The sequence below is a fragment of the Carlito syrichta genome, unplaced genomic scaffold (genome assembly GCF_000164805.1).
Source record: "Carlito syrichta isolate Samal-C Ts95f unplaced genomic scaffold, Tarsius_syrichta-2.0.1 Scaffold303709, whole genome shotgun sequence".
Taxonomy (NCBI): Eukaryota; Metazoa; Chordata; class Mammalia; order Primates; family Tarsiidae; genus Carlito; species Carlito syrichta.
Window position 1 is genome coordinate 18,525 of NW_007247805.1, and position 13,805 is coordinate 32,329.

The window sequence follows — 13,805 nt, forward strand, 5'->3', positions numbered from 1 at the left end:
GAGCGAGTGTGAAAGAAGTGAGGAAGCGCGGGAGGTGTGAGGAGACGTGAGGCGGGAAGGGCGAGGTGTGAGGAGGTGTGAAGAGGAGAGAAGGGGGCCTCTGGGAGGCCGAAGCCTGGGTTTGGGTGTGATCCAGGCTGGAGTCGGCAGACTGCGGCAGGCTGTGGCCTTCTCTCACCCCCGCCCCTCCTCACGCCTCCTCACGCCTTCTCGAACTTCCCACACCCCCCCACACCTCCTCCCGCTTCCCGCCTCTTCCCGCTGGTGCTTCTTGGCCGACGTGGCTGCCTGGCTCTGTGTCTCTCCGGGGCGAGGCCAGCTCTTGCTTATTGTTCGCCGTCCTCGAGTCCCGTCATGGCACCGGTGTCCGGGGCCAGCCGGCGCTCTGGATCGGCCGACGTGCCTCGAACACCACCGTTCTGAAAGTCGACTGGCTTGGTTTTCTCTCTGGCCTCGTCCCTGAGCCTCTCACGTGGTTCACGGCTGCCTCCTGTACATTCTTGTGCCTCTGGCTTTGCGCTCCGCGTGGAGTGCCCAGGCCGTCAGCGGCGCCGTGGACTGTGGCGGCATGATGAATCTCTGGCAGCCTCCCCCAGAGCCTTCACCTCCTGCCAGTCGAGTTACTGCTGGTCAGTGGGAGCCAGTGCAGACCGACAGAGAGGGGCAGCCAGATAAGAGAGCCCGGACGGGGGGAGAGAAGTGAACCAGGAGGGTGAGCTCAAGTTCTGGACACGAGTTAATCTTTAGAATTCTTTAGAATAGCCAGTGAGTAGGAGAGTTCGGATTTTTTTTTTAAATTGGTTCAGATATTTGTTTCCTTTAATGAGGGTGAAAACTGCACTGAAGTTTTATATACACACACACACACACACACACACACACACAATTATATATATTAGCTATATAGATAATATCACCACATATATATTATTTTTGTTTCAAATGCCAAGAATTCAAATACAACCTTAGGGAGCTTAAGTTCAGGGATTAACTTGAAGGATTAAGGATGAGTTTCTAAGCACAGCTTGAACAGATCCGGCTGAATTCAAGATGTACCTGCCACAAATTATAAAGAGTGGTTAGAGCTTTAAAAAAAAAGCCATAGTCAGAGCTTTTATTTTGATGTTGTTAGCACTATAGCTTTGAGGTTAGGAAGATCAAAGTGACTTATTTAATATCAGACTGGATGCAGTGGCTCACGCCCGCAATCCCAGCACTTTGGGAGACTGAGGCAGGAGGATAGCTTGACGCCAGGAATTGGAGACCAGCCTGGGCACCTCCCACAGTTTCTATGCTTTCAACACCTTCCCACACTTCCTCACCCCCCCACACCTCCTCACCCTCCTCACACCTCCCATACCTCTCACCTCCCACACCTCCCACACCTTCTGCATCTCCTCCCAAGCAAGACCCTGTCTCTTAAAAAGTTTTCCAAGTTAGCTGGGTGTGGTGGTAGGTGCTTGTAATCCCAGCCATTCAGGAGGCTTGAGGCAGAAGAATCGCTTGAGTCTAGGGGTTTGAGGCTGCCAGTGAGCTGTGATTGTGCCACTGCACTCCAACCTGGGTGACAGAAAGGAAAAAAAAAAAAAAACCAGGTGCTTTTATCTGCGGGCGGTTTTTTTCCTCCAGGCAAGGATGTGGGCTTAACGATGAAATAAATGGATGAGGATTTGTGAGTTATTTTCATCTTTCTTTGCATAGGAGGGGGGACCCCAAAAACCTGGAATTTATTTATGCATTTATTCTTACATGTTTAAATGTCAGTTACCTTCAAAATACTCCCCATTTGACACAATACACCTATTGAGATTCCACTTCTCAGAACAGTTTCTGAGCTCATCAATTGTGATGTCTTTTAGTGCTGTTTTTTGTTTCACCTCTTTCACATCCGCCACACATTTCCCTTTGTGAACTTTTTTCATCCAGGGAAACAAAAAAGGTTGCTGGGTCAAGATCGGGTAAATAGGGCGGGCGGAACAGAGAGGCCATGCTGTTTTTGGTCAAAAACTGCCGAACACGCGGCTGTATGTGGGCAGGTGCACTCGTGAATCACTCATCATGAAATGCACAAGCATGCGGCAACAATCTCCAAAAAAAAATTCACTGAAGCCAAACACAGCCTCTCACAACAATGCTAGCTGGTACACCGATGCTGACGGGGGAACACTTGCCTAACGGGGGAAGCCTGTACTACAAGGATTCCGCCTTCCAAAAGATAAATCTGTGTTTATTTGGGTCCCCCCTTGTAAGGCATCCTTCCCTTTCAGAGCTAGAACGAAAAGCCCATGGGCTCTCTCATACTCAGTGCATTGCTTGATCACGACTGCATAACTTAGTCCTCTACTGGTGGCACATGACTGGGTGTCTGAGGCGGGGTGTGAGTGTGGACATGGGGGGCTCCATGTGGACGCCTGGCTCTCTGATCTGGGCTCTTAGCGCCACCCGCCGACTCTGTTCATTGGTCATCTGATTATTGTGATCACCTCTTTTAGTGTGTTTTAGATTAAGGATTGCAAAGCTATTCAGGGGCATCAGGTTAGACCATTTTGTTCGGTTAGATCAGCATTTCTCAAGAGGTCCTTGGGCTAGCTGTGTCAGAGTCATGTGAGAGCTTGCTAAAAATGCAGATTTCAAGGCATCACCCTAGACCCATGGATAGAAGTGTCTGAGGAGGAGGGCGGCTGGGGTTTGCATTTTTCACAAGTTCCCAAGGTGATTCTTCTGCACCTGTAAGTCCAAGGACCACGACTGAAGATCTGCAGAGATCGTCTTCTAAAGGGTTCCCAAAGGACAAGGGCTTCTCCTATGGTGCGTGTATTCTGGGAATTGGTCCCAGGGCTCACTGCTGTGGGTCCCCTTCTTGTGACATCAGCATCAGCAGTCACCTGGGATCCACCGGAGGATTTCCTGGTTTGCTTTCAGATCCGACAATAGCAAGCAGATTTCTCTCTGCTTCCTCCTCAGACAAGGGGGCAACTAGATCTAATGCCCCATGCTCCCCCCTCCGTGGTTCCCAGGGCTGTCCCCTCCCCTTCCTCCTCTCCGTCCTCCAGAACTGATGCTCATACCCTCCTCTCACCTTACTTCATTTCTTCTCCAGCAGTGTGTTTCTGTCCCTTAGACAGGTATTTGCAGGGCCTGAGCAAGTCCCGAGAGGAGTCCGGCGTGCAAAGCGAGCTGAGAGGGGGAGGGGGAGCGTGATGGAGATTGATGAGGGTGAGCAGAGCCTGGAGAGGGTGCGTGTTGGACATGGCAGGGTTCAGGGGACAGCACAGCCCAGGGCTGCAGGAGGAACGGCCTAGAGGCTGAGGGCATGTGCAGGAACTCCATGAAAACTGTGTTTTTGGAGGTAGCAAATGTGAGTCTTCTTTCTGTTTTCAGCTTTATTGAGGTATGGTTGGCAGGTAAAAATCTATTCCACGGGAACCCTTTAGAAGACCGTCTTTGCGGACCTTCAGTCGTGGTCCTTGGACTTACAGGCGCAGAAGAATCACCTTGGGCACTTGTGAAAAATGCAAACCCCAACCCCCTCCTCCTCAGACACTCCTACCCATGGGTCCATGGTGATGCCTTGGAATCTGCATGTTGGCAAGTTCTCACATGACTCTGACACAGCTATCTATTCCACGCGTGTAACACAACGTTTCGGTAGATGTATACATAGTGAGCCGATTCCCATGATCAAGCTCGTTAGCGTAGCCATCGCCTCACACAGCCTGCTCACCTTTCTTGTGGTGAGACCACATGAGGGCTGCTCTCTTAGCAGATCTCAAGTGTACAGTCCATACTGTGAACGCCAGGCCCCGCGCCGTACAGCAGACCCCAGGGCTTACTCAGCGGGGGTGAACCCCGAGGACATCCTGTTAAGTGCCGTGGGCCAGGCACAGAATGACAGCTAGACAAATGCAGCAGGGACGGGGAGATGTGGGTCAAAGAATCCAGACTCTTGGGACCTGGGAGTTCTGGTCCTAGGCAGATCATCCCGGAAGTGACGGTCTCTTTCCTCCACACCATTTCTCTCCTTCTCCCTGTGATGCCCCCACCTTAAGTACCAGGGATCAGGGATAGTGAGCACTCGAGCTCATTTGCTACTGCTCCCCTCAGTACCCCCGGTCCCCAGGCAGCCCCTCAAGACCCAAATCTCTGTGCACCTGCTGTGGCAATAGCAGCCACAGCCACAGGGGGGAGGGGATGGCAGCTTGAATAGGCCTACTTTCTTTATTTTTCAGTTTTTTTGTAGAGAAGGGTCTCGCTGCGTGGCTCAGGCTGGTCTCGACTGCCTGAGCTCGAGCGATCCTTCTGTCTCAGCCTTCCACGTGGATGGGACTACAGGCGTAAGGCACCACACTGACTGAGGAGGCCTGCTTTTTGTCTCTCCACTTTCTCAAAGGCTCCTCCAGGCTGTCCGTCACACCCACCAGGCTTGGACACTTTAGCAGTGGTGCAGGCTTCTGAAGAAAGAATCTGGAGAAATTTCAATCTGTGGTATTTCTCTGAGAGAAAACAGTCCAGTTTGATCCTTCCATTGTCCAAAGATGTTTTATTATTTTAAAGGTACTATACATTTTGAGGCCTGGGTAAACAGACGCTGACATTCGAACAACATTAATTTGGTGCCAGTGAAATTCTACTAAAGAAGGCGGGCTGTTAATCTCAAATTAGAATCTTAAGATGAGAGAGGTACTTGGCAGAGGTAGGCCAGTAATAGCCTTTACTTTTGTTTCCTTTTTAAAGCCATTTTAACCACATGCAGATCTTTCACTTTTAAAGTTGTATGCACAGGATAAAAAAGGGTTTGGCCTAACAAACATCCTCACAAAATGTGGGCATCTCAGTTTCTGAAAACATGCCCCCAGCGCCCGGGTGTGAAGGGAAGGGGGAATACTAAGTGATGCTGCCAGTGCGTTGGTGTCAGCATGCTGTACTCCACAACCTGCTGTGTTTTTCTGTCGTTGCAGGTGATTTTCAAAGCCAAGTCAAAATATTCTCCAGAATTACTCAAATACCGGTAAGTACCCAGGGCAGCTTTCTCCATGGCAGAGGGTGAAAGTGCTCCCACTCTAAGCCGTTGTGCCGTTGGGGTCTACACACCTTGCTTCCCTGGGAACTGTCCCAAACAGTCCCCACAAACATCCAGACTCATGGATCCATGCCCGTTGCAAAGTTACCATCATCTGCCACCCAGCTGCTTGCTGGGAATCCATTCGTGTCCAGCAGATAGAGTTCTGACCGTTCAGTACTCAGTTAGGCACCGTAAGAGGTAGAGTTGAGAGGTGTGCACTCTATTTGTAGAGATGTTTCAACACAAAAACCTGCAGAATCAGGCAAAGCAGCATCCGCAGCTTGCCGGTAGCGTGGGCCGTCTCCACCGCAGGCCACTGTGGCCTGGCATGCCCTCACTCTGCATCTGTGATCTTCACCTTGCATCACCTCAGCCAGAAACGCACTCGAAGCATGCCTTAAGGTTGAGGTGGGTGAAGAACATTCTGTTGGCTCTGATTTTATCTTGGAAATGACTGGCAGAGGCTGGGACGATCAGGTGCCTTCTGGAGATGGAATATAAAAGCACTGGTCAGAACGAGCATTGCTTAAAAAGTGTTCAAGCTCTGGGCACGGAAGTGGGGTCTTCAGGTGAGAAGAGGTGTGCATGGGGGCGGTCCTTGCTTATCCTTGAACCCAGGTACATCTTGGAGACAGGTTCTGCTGACATGTGCGCCTGTTTTTATGGGGAGGGACGGGAGTTGCAGAGATGTAGGGAGATTGAGAGAAATACAGTTAGATCCAGATGTTAAGACAGCTATTTGGGCCAGAGAAGGTGGGGAGTCCTTGAAGCAGGAGGGTGGGGCCTCCGTGGGAGAAGCCTGTTCACACTGACCTCATAATTTAACTGCCAAGCAGAAAGCAAACCCAGGAGTTACTCCTGTTCGGCACATCCTAGTCTCGTCCATAGAACTCCCCGTTTCTCTTAAGCAAGATGCCTCTAGAGACGTTTCAGGCCACGATTTATCCCCTGAGATGCTTTGTTACGTTGGCTTCTAAATAGATCGGCTCCCCCAACTGAATCATGACTCTCCCAAAATGAAATGTAAGCCATGAACTAGTTGAAACTTTCCGCCCCAAGCTATTCCGTTGCAATTTATGTTTCTGAAGATAATTTATATTCAACCCGGCCAAGGACCACTTTAGTTTTCACTGAAAAGTCCTCTTCTCCCTCACACGTCAGCTAGCTCGGCGTTCTGCTGGAGTGAGTGCCAGCTGATTCTGGTTTTCCCTTTCTCAGTCTATGTGTTTTAATCTCTCCAGCTTAGCAAATGTGAACACTGGACAGGGAAGTGCTCAAGAGTACTTGGATTTTAAACACTTTCAATTGTTTGCCCTCCAACTTTGATTTTTTTTAGTAAATGAAAAATTCAGTGATCCAGGCTTTGCTTTTCCTTTTCTTTAAGAAATCTGTGGTATTGGAAGACAAATTTAAACCATGCTTTATAATTCATTGCTTTCATCCCTTCACAGTAGGTGATGGTTGAAGCCAGGGGTTTGAGACCAGCTTGGGCAACATAGCGAGACCCCATCTCTACAAAAAAATTTAAAAACAGAGACTGGGCATGGTGGCTCATGCCTGTCATCCCAGCACTTTGAGAAGCCGAGGCAGGAGGATTGCTTGAGGCCAGGAGTTTGAGACCAGCCTGAGCAACATAGTGAGAACCTATCTCATTTGAAAAAAAATTTAAAAACATTAAAAAAAAAGGAGGTGGTGAAGTACTTGGGTGATTTGGCAGCCTGCATGTCCTGCCTCCTGTCCCTGAGAGGCTGCCTTGAAGACTTGTTTTGTCTCTGTACTTGCTGACCAGCGTGATGACCCCTTCTGGTCCCACAAGCAAAGTGGTCTTCCTAGATGCTGGGTCATGGTGACTTTCTTTGCCTCTGTCTTTTCTTTTGTTCTGCCAGGTTGAGCTATTTAAACTGACCCTGTGGTTTTGGTTGCAAAGAAGTAGTTTTTGGGCAGTGTACAAAACTCTGATTCTGTGGAAACATACTTTTTGGATGTGGCCTAGTCTGGTCCCCCTTCAAAGCTCTCTGTCCACATCTCCAGATCCGCCCCCCTTTCCTACCTCAGCTACAGGCCTGTGGGGAAAAGCTGAGTTTTGCAAGATAATTTTTCATTATAAAAGTGATACAAGCTTATTAGGAAAAAATTACAAAGTAGAACAAAAAAAATAGAAATGTTGTGAATATAGACATGTGGAAAGAAATAAAACAGATTTACTGAATTCCCTCTCCCCCCATGTAAACTCCCTCTGATGCTGAGGGAACACAAGGGTGTATTCCACTGTAGGGTTTTATACATTTCCAGGGCAAAGTTGATGTTTCTATTACATTTCCAATTTTGCATCCTGACTTTAACTCAATTTAGATCATACGTATTTTTTTTCCGTGTGTGTGTGTGTATGTGTATTTTTTTGAGATGGAGTCTTACTTTTGTCGTCCAGACTTGAGGAGTGCATTGGCATGCTCATGGCTGCCACAGCCTCAATCTGCTGGGCTTAGGCAATCCTGCCTCAGCCTTCCCAGTAGCTGGAACTACAGACACATGCCACCTGGCTAGTTTTTTTGTGTGATTTATTGTAGAGATGAGGTCTCACCAAGTTGCCCAGGCTGGTCTCGAACCCCGGGACTCAGGCAATCCTCTCACCTCGGCCTCCCAAAGTGCTGGGATTCTGGCTGAGCCACTGCGCCTGGCCTGTATATATATATTTAAGTCAGGGTCTCACTCTGTCAACTCAGACTGGAGTTCAGTGACACTATCATGGCTTACTGCAGCCTCAATTTCCTGGGCTCAGGAGATCCTTCTGCCTCAGCCTCCTGAGTAGCTGGGACTACAGGCGTGCACCACCACGCCTAGCTAATTTTTAAAGATTTTTTTTCAGCCAGGCTGAACAGGTCAAGGCCACGGTGAGTCAGGATCATGCCACTGCCCTCCAGCCTGGGCGACAGTGTGAGACTCTGACTCAAAAAAAAAAAGAGAAAAGAATTGGAACTGAAAAAAGCAGAAAGCAAATGAATGAATAAGAGGAAAATTGTTTCTCAACTTCTCATGGGGGTTCTGTAGAAGTATCACCCATGAAGAAGAAAATTTAACTATACAAACAAATCCTCGTCTTCTTCACTTCACTGTGAATACTCTCCTGATCAAAAAGAAAATAATAAAAATAAAAAAAAATTTAGAGATGAGGTCTCGCCGTGTTGCCCACCATATTATTTTAAATCTCCCACCACAGCCCCCTTCTTTAAGATAATAGGAGACTTTTGTTTGGCGGGTTCAACAAAGCCCCCTAAAGGCTCAGAGAATAGGACTTCATAGATAGAAATCAAGGGGGAGGAGGGGTACAGGCAGGAAAATCAGCTGGCGGAAGGACAGAGAGGTAGAGACACATGAACTGGCTGGGAACCTCCAGTAAGCCGGCTTACCTAGGGTGTCTGTAGGTCACTCCGCCGGTGACATACCCGGTGTTGAAGGACCGAGGCTGGGCTCTGGGGCAGAGGGGAATCAGCAGCCTCGAAGTTAGTTCCGGCTGGAGGCATGAGTGGGAGTATCCAGGCTGACAGGAGGCCCAGGGAGAGTGAGAACGAAGCACCCGTGACCCTGGCCGTGGATGATGCGGGCAGCAGAATCGAAGACGACCCTGGCCGTTTCGAAATCTGCAAAAAACGATGGTGCTTTTAACAGAAATAGGAACCCTTAGAGGCATGTTAGGGGGGGAGCACTGGGAATTGAGTCTGGGACATGCGGGCTGGAGGGGACAGGGCCTCCAAAGGCCAGGCTGTTAGGGGTAAAGCTGGAGCTGAGGGCCAGGGTATGGCTCGAGACCGGAGATTTTTTTGTTTTGTTTTGTTTTTTTGAGTTGGAGTCTCACTCTGTCGCCCAGACTGGAGTGCAGTGGCCGCTCCCGGCCACCGCAGCCTCGACCTGCTGGGCTTCGGCGATCCTTCTGCCTCTGCCTTCTGAGTAGCCGGAATTACAGGCACGCGCTACCACGCCTGGCTGATTTTTTGATTTATTGTAGAGATGAGGTCTTGCCAAGTTGCCCAGACGGGTCTTGAACCCGTGGGCTCAGGCAGTCCACTCACCTCAGCCTCCCAAAGGCGCGGGGTTACAGGCTGAGCCACCGAGCCCAGCTAGACCAGAGATTTTTGAACTTGGTTGCATCAAAGTTGTTGAAGCTGAAAGAGTGAGCACCTTTCCTGAAGAAGAGTGTGGAGGAGAGAGCCCAGGGCATCCTCCCTTTGGAGAAGAACAGGAGAAAGAGGCACTGGGGGCTGTCCAGGGACGGGCCCAGACAGAGGAAAGTGAGGAGAGCAGGGGAGCCTCGGGAGGGTTGGAGGAATGGAGGCTGAGGGAGGCCTTTGAGGCTCGGGAGGCCGTGCCTGGGAGAAGGTGGGGCCCGGCAGGTCCCAATTCATGCGGGCTGTGCACAAGTACCAGTAGCGGAAGTGACCACGAGGGGCGGCGAGAACTTGTTCTAGAAGAAAGGAAAGGCTAGGGCCAGACGTGGAGGCACTGAACCAGAGGCGAAAACGGAGGGGAAGACACTCTGAATTCTCAGAAGAGCTCTTGGAGGCAAGGACAGAGTCCTAGCTCCACTGCAGAGATGAAGAAGCCGTAGTCCAGAGTGGCCTCAATTCTGGCACGATGTCGCAGATCCGCTGGCTCCCACCCCTGCCTTCTCTGTGTCATGCTGGACAGAGGAGGGAAAGGTGAGGGAAGGCGGGGTGGAGGGAGGCTGATGGCCGCGGTGTGGAAAGCCCAGGAGGGACAGGAAACTACAGCACTGCCAGCTGAGAGGCCACACTGACGGGGTGGCGGTGGCCTTCCGAGGCCTTTATGCCTGTGGTGCTTTGCTTTTTTTTTTTTTTTGAGTTGGAGTCTCACTCGGTCACCCAGACTGGAGTGCAGTGGCCACTCCCGGCCTTGCAGCCTCAACCTGCTGGGCTTCGGCCGGAATTACAGGCATGCGCTACCATGCCCGGGTGATTTTTTGTAGAGATGAGGTCTCGCTGCCCGCGGGTCTCGCTGCCCGCGGGCTCAGGCAATCCACTCACCTCAGCCTCCCAAAGGCGCGGGATTACAGGCTGAGCCACCAAGCCCGGCTCTTGTGGTGCTTTGTGACATCCTCTAGCGGTTGTGCATTGCTTTTATAATAAAGAAGAATAAGGATTTTCATTCACCGTGTAATTGTGCAGTTGACCTATGAAACAATACAGGGGATGGGGTGCCAACCCCATCACTCCGTTGAAAGCCCTCGTATAATTTTGACCCCCCCGCAAACTTTACTGATAGCCTACTGTTGACCAGAAGACTTACCGATTAGTAAACAGTTGAGGAACACGTGTTTTGTATGTTATTTGTATTATAGATGTATTCTCACAATAAAGTGAGCGAGATAAAATGTTATTAAAATCATAAAGAAAATACATTTTCTGTTCATTAAGTGGGAACAGATCATGGTGAAGGTCACCGTCCTTGTCTTCACATTGAGTAGCCGAGGAGGAGGAAGAGGAGGGGTCTGTCTTGCTGTCTTGGGGTGGCGAGGAGGGAGAAAACCCATGTAGAAGTAGACCTGCACTGTTCAAACCCATGTTATTCAAGGGCCAACTGTATTTCCAGCAACACCCACGAGGAATCATCTAGAAGAGATAAATGGCTGCGCTGTGCTTTCTGCAGAGGCTCGCCTGCCCTTGGGTGGAATGTGTGTGTACACTAGCAAGGGTCCAGAAACACTTGGGCTGCTGCCTGCAGGTTCTGGATTTTTCCAGTAGTGCTCTTCACAGAAGCACACTCGATAGCAATTAAACAGTCAAAACAGGACTTCTGAGAATCCAGGATGCAAATTTTTGGTGACTCCTAAATGGCACTGCCTTTGTCTCCCTCTCCAGGGCCTGTGCTTCCCCTGCCACTAATGAGAACATGGCAGAACAGGTGAAAAACTTAACTGCTTCCCCAAAGCCCCACAGGCATTAATTATTTATCTGGGCCTCCCAGGGGCCCCATGAGACAATCCTGGAGCACCTTGTGCTCTTGGGAGGAGGAGGAAGTGGCAGCCTGACCTGGTTGGGTGACTTGCGCAAGCCTGCACACAAATTTCACAGTTCCCTGAATCAGACCCTCCACAGACCCCAAGGCCCACCGTGGGCTTTTCAGCAGGTCTCAAGAGGAGAAGAAACTTCCCCGGGCTCAGTGTCCAATGTTCCGTGTGGCAAGATGATCCTTCCCGTAGAAACATGCAAAGGGTGTGTTGCAGAATCAAAGGATAGGGCAGGGCCATCGGCATTTAGCAGGCACCAGGGATAGCATTTTGGGACTGGGGACACCGGAGGATGGGGCTGCCCCTTCTGTGCCCACAGTCTAGTTGGGGAGATGCTTGTGGCACAGAGGGAACAGCAGGCCCGAGACATGAGGAGAAAGTGAGGTGAACGTGAGAGACCTTAGCTAAGATCAGGGCCTAGAAAAGAATCTGTCCTTGGTTTGTCATTCATGTTTCTTTTTTTTTGAGTTGGAGTCTCACTCAGTTGCCCAGACTGGAGTGCAGTGGCCGCTCCCGGCCACCGCAGCCTCGAGCCGCTGGGCTCCGGCGATCCTTCTGCCTCAGCCTTCCAAGTAGCCAGAACTACAGGGGCGCACTACCACGCCCGGCTCTTTTTTGATTTATGGTAGAGATGAGGTCTCGCCAAGTTGCCCAGGCGGGTCTCGAACCCGTGGGCTCAGGCAATCCACTCATCTCAGCCTCCCAAAGTGCAGGATTACAGCCTGAGCCACCGAACCCGGCTGTCATGTTTCTTTTTCCAAAACGAACTTATCTGTGCAGGAAAAGGTTTGAATGCATCATGACACAAGACGTCGAATCTCCAAGACTTCACAGCGCTGCTCACCACCACCCGCGTGACACAACTTTTCATGCACAAACATGTTCCTGCAACCTGTGGTGGTGGCGGCAGGTAGTGTCTCTGACCATGCCTGTGTCCAGAGCCCCCAAGTCCGCAGCTCATACCCAAACGTAGTCACATCCGCTGCTCCTCTGTTTATCAGCCTCCAGCGTCCCCAGCTTCTTTTGTCCACTGGAGCCCTTCAGTGTCCTCTCCCACCCCTGTCTGCCTCCCTCGCGTGTCCCTGGCCTGCGTCCACGTGCCTCTTCCTGTGTGTCCAACTCTCATCCCTGTGGCCCATGTCCCTCCCTCCCGGGCACTGTATCCTGGCACTTTATCGCCTTCCCAAGCTGCCAGGCCTGAGGCACTGTGGTCCTTTCTCCTTCCTGGAAAGATATGACTCCTGCCCTCAGGTCGCTTCCCCACCCTCCGAGGAAGACCTCACAGCTGCAGTGCTGGAGCCTTGGCGGGAAGGAAGAGGGCAACCCTCGCTCGCTCACATAGCTAAGGGAATGCTTTTCCCATGGCTCCTTCCTCCCTCTCCCACGCATTCACTGAGTGCCTGCACCCGAGGGTGGACAGAATGGGAGCGGCAGCGGCCTGAATCTCCTTCATGGGACTCACCGTCTAGGTAGAAGCAGATCCGATTGCCGTGGTGATAACTGTTTTGTTATACGCCGGGATTCGTCTGTGACGTTAAGTAAGGGGACTGGGAGAGCAGGTGTCAGAGAAACCTGAATGTGTGTGTGCAGGTGTGTGTGGGGGGAGGATGCAGGGAAAAGCCTCTTCACGGCAGTGCAGCCTGAGCTAAGATCTGGAGGGTGAGCAGGACAGGTAGGCCAAGCTCCTCTGGGGGAGCGTGGGTTCTGAAAGTTGTGGGAGAGACTTGGCCAGTGGAGAGTGAATTATTAATTGCAAGACATAAAACCTCATTCAAATTAGCCCGAGTAAGTGCGGGGCCATTGTCTCACTCTGGCGTCTGAGGGCAGGAAACGTGTAGCTGGACCTTGGCCCGGGCGGGCTGGAACCAAGGTTGCTTTGCCTCTCTCTCTGTCTCTAGCTCTGGCTCCCTCTCTGTCTCTTCCTCTCTGTCTCTGTCTCTCTTCACCCCTCTGTATCTCTCCCTCCATTCCCCTGCTTTCGCCCCCTTTGTCAGTGGCATGTCAGGCTTCCCGTGTCCCAATCTAGGATGGCTTTTGAAGACATCAGCATCACTCTTGAACCTCAAGACAACTTTCAGTTGATAGTTTTCTGCTCTCAGCTTGTGCTGCAAACATATTCAACTTAAACACGTCTATTTTTGAGTCAAACACAGCTGTTCCTTATCTGCACGTCTACTGGATGTGTCTACCTGAAGCAACTGTAATATGGACAGTCATGAAGAGAAATCGAGGCTCCTGATTTTAATGTTAATATATCTGAGAAGTCTTTTATTTATTTGTATTGTTCTTGTCTAGAGAAATATAGACCCAGTGAGGCAAACCTAATGAGACGTCTATACATAGACTTTACATAGGTCTTAGGAAGTGCATAGCTCTGAGAGACAGTGGGCTAAACATGGCCAATGAACTAGACAGTTTGTATCCATTGAGCCTTGGGCAGTTGCTGTGGCAGATTTTTAATCCCAGCAACGGCTTAATCCAGTGGTAAGCGCTCCTCAGACTCCACTTCATTGATGACTATCTTTGGGGTAAAATGTATTATACAAATACATGTCCAAGAGGATGCCTCAGAAAAACCAGCATTATTTTTGAAGGGCAGGCCATTGTAGGACAGACTTCCCTGCTAGGTAAGAGTTCTAGGAACCTGTTGGCTTCAGTGTACCAGCTAGTGTCGTCGTGAGAGGCTGTGTTCAGCTTCAGTGAAATTGTTTTGGAGATTCT

At 50.5% G+C, this 13,805-nt stretch overlaps 1 protein-coding gene across 1 annotated transcript in view; it reads left to right on the plus strand.

Annotated features, from left to right (window-relative positions):
* The first annotated feature begins 4,916 nt into the window (after window positions 1-4,916).
* Window positions 4,917-13,805, plus strand: part of GPR137B (G protein-coupled receptor 137B) — a 30,929-nt gene continuing 22,040 nt past the window's right edge. Inside the window, exon 1 of the mRNA XM_021712900.1 lies at window positions 4,917-5,008. Within this exon, the coding sequence (XP_021568575.1) occupies window positions 4,917-5,008 (92 nt within the window). The remainder of the gene's footprint in view (window positions 5,009-13,805) is intronic.